We start from the raw sequence: 9,159 nt of genomic DNA on the forward strand, positions 1-9,159 counted from the left end.
GGCTTATGATTTCTGTAAATGCCCTCTGAAAAATCAGAAAATCTTCATCATTAGGGAAGTAAATTGAACTTTTCTTGGTGCACACATATTCCTTAATGAGGTTTTTGGCGAATTCAAGTGTCATGTCTTTATAAATTATTTTAATCTTTAATTTTTGAAAGAAGTGAGTTACACTTGTTGTGTCACTGTCGCCTTTTTCTATCTCTATTTGTCTAGAGAAGAAATTGATTGGTCTCTCTGTTATGGATATATAATTGAAATTATCTTCATTGGCACTATGTATAGTTGCGTTTGCGCAGTTTGCGACTTCGCCAACCATGACTTCTTCTATCTTTGTGCGGGAAAGAGCATTCGCGACAAAATTTTCTTTGCCTGGAAAATATTTTATTTTATAATCAAATTCATTAAGTTTGATTTTCCACCTATGTAGTTTCATGTTCGGTTCTTTGATATTATTGAGCTATACCAATGGCTTGTGATCACTCATTATTTCAAATGGCCTTCCGAATAAGTATGACCTGAAATATTTTGTCGCCCAAACTATAGGTAACAATTTTTTTTCAATAGTAGCATAGTTGATTTTGTGTTCGTTTAGCGTTCTGCTGGCATAACAAACGGGCTTATGGTTCTGTGATAACACTGCACCAATAGCTACATTACTTGCGTCAGTTGTTAGAGAAAAGGGCTTTGAAAAATCAGGGTAGATTAATATCGGGTCTGATGTTATCAAAACCTTTAGTCTTTCAAATGATTCGATGTAGTCTTTGCATTTCATATCTATGATATTACAGCACCTTTCTTTAGTTTAAGGGTCATGGGTTTAACTATTTTTGCAAAGTTAGGAATAAACTTGCGATAGAATCCACATAGTCCCAAAAATGATTTTATCTGCTTAGGTGTCTTTGGTAATGGAAAGTTTGTGATCGCTTTGGTTTTGTTTAAGTTAGGTTTGATGCCGATTGTTCTAGGAATTTAGTTTCTTTCTTCACGAATTCACATTTATCTAGCTGCAATTTCAAATTCGCTTCTCTCAGTTTCTCAAAGATTTTCTTTAGAGATAAAATGCGGTCTTCCAATGAAGTGGAATAAACAATAATATCGTCGAAATAAACAAACAATCTTTGTAGATCAAATCTTCCAGAAGATTATTCATACATCTCTGAAAAGTAGCTGGAGCATTTTTTAGATCAAAGGGCATACGAGTATATTCATAGTGCCCATGCTTAGTGGAAAAATCAGTTTTTGCAATAGATTTTTCATCCATCTGGATTTGGTGAAAACCTTTACCTAGATCTATTGTTGTAGAATATTGGCATCTACCCAATTTGTCCAGTATCTCATCCATTCGGGGAATGGGAAATTTGTCATTAACAGTTATCTCATTTAGATTCCTGAAATCGACTACCAACCTGAATTTTTGTTTCCCAGAGGCGTCTGCCTTCTTGGGGACCACCCAGATAGGAGAACAGTAAGGGGATTTTGATTTGCGAACAATCCCTTGTTCTATCATTTCTTTAATTTGTTTGTTGACTTCTTGGTCAACGCTTTGGGCGTACTTGTAGGGTTTATGGTATATTGGATCTTCATGTTGAGTCTGTAGGACCTGTTTAATAGTACTTGTGAAGGTCAAATTTTCGCCCTCTTTGTACTGAAAGTCTCTATATTCGTATAGGACCTTCTTTAAACATTCAATTTCCTCTACATTTAAATGTTCGAGTCTATACTTGTTACATTCGCGTAACTCATTGTTAATCGCGAAGTTGACTATATCGTCGTCAACGGACATGGGATCGAGATGTGTACATCATTGTACACTGTGTCACTAACAACATTTGAAGTGAGGCATTTAGATAATACGGTCTCGCCCTTCTTTTCTCCATACAAAAATTTTAATGTTTTTCACCCTAGAATTACTGTATCATTATCATAGTTTATCTTAGCTTTCGTATCTTCTAAATACTTTCGACCTAACAGGAAATCATAATTGTCGGAAAATTTGTGGACATAGAATTTCTGAACAGACGGACAGACTGAAGTGGGTTTTATTATTATACTTTTCTTTAGTTTAATTGGTCCTTTAATAGTGTACACTGTTAGATTTTCTTCGTTTTCCTTTATATTTTCAAAATTTGGTTGGTAGTTAAGGGGATTATTTTGTTGGGCTTGTGGTAAATCCCTTCTATATGTGTAATAATTTCCTCTTAGATGATTTGGTATGAAACGAGGTGTGTACTGGTTTTGATTTGGTATAAATTGGTTCGAATTTTGAGGTGGTTGTGTATTATTGTTCTGATTTATGCCAAAATGATAATTATTATTATTGTGATTTCTGTTACTGTAATATTTTTTATTAATATTTATAGTTTCCCCTGTTCCTACGTTTGTTCACTTCTGATCTATTTGGACGGTAATTTTCTGGACTGGCATCATAAATTCCTAGCTCCATTGATGCTTGTTTTGATTTACAAATAGTGTCAATATCTTTACGTGCCAATGACATATAAATTCTATCCAGCAGTTTTCGATCTACTACAGATTTGACAGTCCTATTCAACATTTCTGTATAATTTGATTTATCAACGGGATCATTTTCTAATTCTAACTTATCAAACATAATCCAATACTGTACTCTATAATACTGTTTCTCTATAAACTTACAGATGCTTCCTGGGTATGATGTTTCTTCTAATTGCCTTATGAGGGTTGTATATGGTCTGCGGTCCTTTAATGCCATTGCCAGTGCTTCCTTCATGTCCAGCCATGTTGTCGTTCTTTCCTGGGTTACGACTTCTAATGCTGAATCCACTAGTAACCGCTTCACTGCTCCATATACGACGTGTGCTTGTCTCGCATCTTGGGTTGGGTATAGATTGAGTAATTGTTCCACTTGATTTACAAATCCAGATAGTCTGTCAGGTGTGCCATCATAGTAGTTTAATTCTTTTATTTGATTTAGGAGTTGGTTTAAATGGGTTTCCGGTAGTTGTGGAACCGCCATAGTGTATTTGTTTTTGGTTTTTTAAATTTTAAGTTTGAGTTTTTAAGTTTAAATTACGGAATTAAAAGTTTTAATTAACTTTGTTTCCGACCGCACGGGATTTTTATTTAAATTCCACTTTCCCGTAGATTCTTTTGCGGATCACAAAAATAATTTTTAGAATCACTGTTTCAATTCGCTAATCTTGGATAGCTAGTTGTATAGCATATCCTTCAGTTGATTAGTATCATACTAAAAGGACTCTTTATTTTTATTGGATCCTACCGACTGTGCCAATTAAATGTTTGCAATACTCATATGTGAAAAAAATATAATTTTATTTCACTGAATGATTACAATTTTTTATTTTTGTTGAAGAACACCGACTGATTACAATTAGGTCTCAAAATGAACTCTTTTAATTATTCTGATTTCATTGACGTTCAAGCCTCGGTATCGAGCTTTTCTGATATGGACTTTGGACCTAAGGGATCTGATAAAGTGAAGAGAAAGAGCTTTGAAGTTGCTGACTTTAATTGTCTTTGGATTTCTCTTGGATTCAAGTGCATTCGCTCTTGGATACATGTGCTCTTAGATTCTTATAGTTTTTTTTATTGAAATCTTTGAGCTTTGAACGTGAGAACATGACGATGGGGTGAGGGCTTAGGCAAGGAATGTTTAAATTACGGGACGGATGTTTAGTCTACCAGTGGGTGACTTATTTGGAGTTGGGAATTTTCCACTCAACCCAGTCTTGAGGATCATATTATTCTTATCTGGAATCCGGAGTAGTGTAGGGTGTATTTGAGTGTACATGTTGTATGTGTATTAGTGTGTAGGCATGTGCTTAAGTCTTAGGGACTTATGGATATGTCACTATATATATTTACAAATGTAAATAATTTTGGTAAAGATATCAAGTTAACATTTATAACAGTATTATCAAAATGATAATTATTGTATTATAAAGACTTATAAAACTCAAGGTCTTATTTAGGCTTATTAAAGATAATAAATATTTTTTTTAGGCTCAGTAGACATTTTGTTTTACCCCATAAATTTATTGTTACATTGACTAATATTCCTGTTCCTGCAGTTAAATACGAATGTACTTCTTTTCACAGTAAAAACAAAAATTAATAGAACGCGAGTTATTAGGTAACCACCATTTACAGATCCCACCTATTTTATTTACGTATATGCCTAAATTCCTCCCCATAGACACGGTTTAGCATCGAACACAGCAAAGGAGTTGGTCTTCAGCTCGTTCTTCTAATGAGTTATAATCAAAACGAAAGCAACCTCCTTGATATCAATGAAGATCTGCCTTTTGCTCTTGCTCTGCCCCCCGATGTCTCAATGGATTCGTTGCAGCTAAAGGCAGACGGCAATAACCTGGAGGACAAGACTCTGGGTATTGGTCGTAAAACTATTCTGAAGGCGCACACAAAATCTTTGGCTCCCATTGTGAGTGACGAGGCCCTGAACACGCTAAATGAGCTCCGCGAACAGAATCTTCTCTGCGACGCCCAGATTTCTGTAGGGGAGGATGTGTTCAACGTACACCGTGCAATAATGTGTTCATGTAGCTCATACTTTCGGTGAGTTACTAACTTCACCCTGAATTGTGAAGATAAAACGAATTCCCACCAGAGCTCAATTCACAGGGTTTAACGCTGACAGTCCCGGGTGTGTAGATGGGTCAGATGCAAAAAAAAAAACTAAATTCATTCATATCCCCGGCGTGAGTTCATGTATAATGAACTGTGTAATACAGTACGCTTACCTGCGTCAAACAAACATCTCCGAGAGCAATGTTCATGAGTTACTTATCTGCGCTGACTACGTTGGCATGGTAGGCTTAGTTAAGAAGTGTAAAGACTACCTCGGTCGCATACTCACCCCGGAAAACTGTGTCAGTATTATGGGATTCGCACGGTGGGTTTATTTCGCTAATTGTCGAAAGGAAACCCTTTTAATTGTTTTACGTAGGTTCCGATTTTTGGAGGACCTCCATCTGAAGGCCAGGAATTACACTCTCAGGTACTTTACTGAAGTGGCAAATCGTAATATTGACATACTAGATATGTCAGCTGAAGACTTTTACAGTATTATTAGCGATGATGAGTTAAACACCCGCGAAGAGGATCACGTATGGAAATTGTGTGTTAAATGGATCGACCGTAATCCAGAAAGCCGCAAGCGGCATGTTGCCCATCTTATGACTGGTGTACGATTGGGCCTAATGACTCCAAAGGTGGGTACACATTTTTTTATTTGAAATTCAGCACTTATTTATTGCATTATCTTTCATTTCTATGGTTTCTTGTCAATCTTAAAAACAAGAAGAGAGAATGTCATAGTGTTTTCTCCGACTATTAGATACTCAGGTTATCGCACGCGAAATTCCATAATTTTTCTGGGATATCGATAGATATTTGGGAATAAAGTGAGAACAAATTTAACAAGAGAGAATGCCTTAGTAGAGTTCCCCGACTATCAAATACCCGTTACTTTGCTATGCGAACACGAAATTTAATTATTTTTCTGGTATATCGATAGATAATAAAATAAATAATAAAATGCTCTCAAGGCCAACGCCTTATTAGTCGCAAGCTTATGTTCCTTGCTCTGCCCTGGGCGGTCCCGCCAGACGCCTCTTCAGTTCCCAAAGACGCTCTGGGAAATTTCCCGGTTTACACCGCAGTCCCTGTAGCGAGATGCCCATTGAAAGACGACCATTCCTTCCTAACCCCTTACTCAAGCTGTTGCGGCGGACCTGGACTGATCTGCTTGACGGCCTCGTTTCTGCTGCCCCGCGGCTTGCGTTGTCCTGAACGATTAGTTGCTTGGTGCTAGACACGTTGGGCGAGGAATTGTTGTCGGCCGCGGACTCACGGTAGCCAACGTCTGCTCCTTACAGGCTTCCAGGCCGGGAGAGATGACAACGCTCGAACACCACGAAAGGTTTGGCTGGTCGCGCCGGTACCACGCATGATCGGTTTTTACGCACGCTCCAGGCGATCGCCTGTTTTACGTTACGCGAACACCGAAAACAGTCACCCGGTCGACTTCGCCACAATCCCGCCACTGACGCGGGTCCTTGCCAGCAGTGGGCACATCACGCTTACGACAGAGTCTGGTCTCGATTCGTGGTGTAGCATAGCGCGCCAACCTAGCCGTGCGTTGTCTTATTGGACCTCAGCTACCTATACCTCAATTCGGCCTTGTCCCGAACGTTTCGACGTAGCGATTTTGCTCCTGTAAAGCAGAAGCTGGTAGTTTGTAAGCGATAGCTAAGTGGTATAACATGGAAACAGTAGAAAAGAAGCGAACGTGAAGTTGTGAAAGCCATTGTTAACTTAGCGTAGTTTCATAATTTTACTTTCTTAGCCATTTTAAACTCCATATTTACTTGCTGGTTCATTATCTTGCGTTGTTGACTCGTAACTCCTTTAACATAGTGTAGTATGTGCCTATGCAATATTAAGAACAATTAAATAAAATATCATATTAACATATGACAGCACTTTGTTGCTATGTTTATGTTTATGTTTATGCACGCAGTTAGGCCCAGGGCGGATGTAACATGATCGCCCACTCGAAGGCCACAACGTATAAGTGCATTGCCCACTTGAAGGCCAAAAAGTATAAGTGCATGGTGAGCATTCACACGCCGACCAAATGCATATTACATACGTACATACATAGCTCGCTCTCCCGATAAGCCTAGATATATAAGATATACAGCTGTGTTCAAAAAAATAGCAGTGCGATGGAAACTAAGAAACACAAATGAATTTCTCCATGTCCCTTTTTGGAATCCACTTTTTATTCCACTTATTTTTGTAAAATGGAATGTATAGATATAGGAAAAAAGAAAATCCCGTCAGTTTTTCATGTTATCCTTTTTTTATTTACATTCCTTAGCAAATTCACCACTTTTAGGCTGTTCATAATAATAGCAGTCTCTTGTTTTGTCCATCGTAAAGTCTCGAAATGATCAATATTTTCTAAAAAGTGAGTTTGGTTAAGTTAATTCGTATATTTTAAAGGGCAATAATTTAAAAAAAAACTAAAAAAATTTTATTTTAGTGGGTAGAGGACACCACTGCTCCCAGGAGAAAAGAATGTTAATTTTTAAGCTTAGAAAGGAAGGAAAAACATATAAGGACATTCAAAAAACTCTTGAATGTTCTGCCAAAATGGTATCCAATGCCATTAAATATGAATGGAAGCCCGAAAACCGTGGTACCATACGTAAAACCACAGGTATAGACGATTGTCGCATAGTTCCCTACAGCAAAGTCTATCCTTTTGCATCCTTTGGGACCATAAAGTCTGAGCTGAACTTGGGAATAAGTGACGTTACTATTCAGGGATGACTGCTGAATCAAAATTTAAGTGCGAGGAGTCCATGAAAGGATCCCCTACTTAGCCCTAGGCATATTAAGGCAAGGTTAAGCTTCCCTAAAACCTACCTAATCTGGCCAGTCTGCAAATGGCCTAATATCCTTTGGATTGATGGGTCAAAATTAGTGCTATTTGGTGGAACTGGTTCACTACAGTATATCTAATGACCTCCAAAGACGGAGTACCACCCAAAACACCCACTTCAATCATGGTGGACCGAAAATTCTGGTATGGGCTTGTTTTTTTTACAATGGTATGAGTCCATAACATCTGATTTATGGTATTATAGACCAAAACGCATATGCAAATATACTTAGTGATGTCTTACTGTCATATTCTGAATATAATATGCCCTTAAAATAGACATTCCAACAGGATAATGATACGAAACGCTGAATCAAATAGACTAAGAATAGGTTCACCCAAAATAGAATAGATGTAATGCCGTGGACAGCATCATCTCTCTATTTAAACCCGATCGAAAACCTGTGGGGGGACATTAAACAATATGTGTCGAAGAAATCCCCGACGTCTAAGGCTCAGATTTGGCAAGTTGTGCAGGATGCATAGTCAAAAATACCCCCCAAACGTTGCCAGGACCTGGTGGACTCCATGTCGCGTGGGTGTAAGGCTGTGCTGGCTAACAAAGGCTATCCAACCAAGTATTAGGCCCTAATTAACACATTAAAAAGAAAAACTTAGTTCGTTGCTATTTTAGTGAACACCAGAATTTCTGCCTATTATGTTGTTTTAATCTATATTTTCGAAACTATTAAAGAAATAAAAGTGAAACATTTGCTAAATTGTTTGAAATTAAATACTTAACGATATTATAAAAAAAATTTGACCATTAAAATTGTAAATCATAGGAATTTTTTAACTTAAACTCGCAGGTCCCAAGCACTGCTATTTTTTTGAACACAGCTGTACATAAGATCGCCGCTCCGCCGCTGGTGTACCCGGCAGCGCAGCTACGCGGATTAGCCTAAGTCCAAATATATTCAAAACTGTAAAATCAGACACTCTGTAGACGTTGAGCTGGCAGAACCATTTCTGCCTACTCTAAAACCAAAACAATAAATTTAATAAATATAAAGTCAGCCCGACGGCTGCATTCAACTTAAAACGGACTTGTGTTCTTAATTGGAGTTCATCATTACAATAGACTGCCTTGCTTTCAGCACTCGGCATGCTTATATCTCCAGTCTACGGTTTTACCGTTATCCTGGTCCAAAGTCGATAAAGATGTCGAGAACAGTGCCTCCCGAGGTGGTCTCCCCCAAGGGTGTGACCCTTAGGATGTCGACAACATCGCCTGCCGAGAAGGTCTCCTCCCGAGAATAACTTCTCCTAAGAGTGTACCCCTGAGACTATCGTTCCACGAGACTGACCTCTTTTCTTTTAGTGTGCTGACGTCTCTTATACTAGACTTGAGCTTTTCCCTCTGCTGGCTGTTTCATGTGTGAAACTTCCTGACATGAAAAAAAACGCGTGCGATCCATTGAGACGATTCGTGGTAGATCCGCCATTATGCGCTTAACTAAAAAAGGTTTTGTTTGTAAACAACTGACGCACTTGTTCATGGTATCCCGTCAGTCAATATTTGGGATGTAAAAATTGGGTAACAGCCATGGAAATCCAACGAGGAGTCCTTCAGCCGATCATCTACTTTAAGTGGTCAATCTTGACCACTCAAAAGCGAACTAGATAGCTGCACTAATTTTTTAGTCCTTAAGGACTTTAATATGCTGATTTGGTAATCAGAAAAT

General features: G+C 38.1%; 1 protein-coding gene across 1 annotated transcript; it reads left to right on the forward strand.

Annotated features, from left to right (window-relative positions):
- Nucleotides 1-4,027: 4,027 nt before the first annotated feature.
- On the forward strand, nt 4,028-8,734 carry LOC6620520 (kelch-like protein 10). The gene is made up of 5 exons (XM_032715566.1): nt 4,028-4,135; nt 4,199-4,578; nt 4,631-4,915; nt 4,970-5,234; nt 8,627-8,734. Exons 2-5 carry the CDS (start codon nt 4,253-4,255, stop codon nt 8,732-8,734), a joined length of 984 nt encoding a protein of 327 aa, XP_032571457.1. The 5' UTR covers nt 4,028-4,135; nt 4,199-4,252.
- Nucleotides 8,735-9,159: the final 425 nt, after the last annotated feature.

The sequence above is a fragment of the Drosophila sechellia genome, chromosome 2L (assembly GCF_004382195.2).
Source record: "Drosophila sechellia strain sech25 chromosome 2L, ASM438219v1, whole genome shotgun sequence".
NCBI lineage: Eukaryota > Metazoa > Arthropoda > Insecta > Diptera > Drosophilidae > Drosophila > Drosophila sechellia.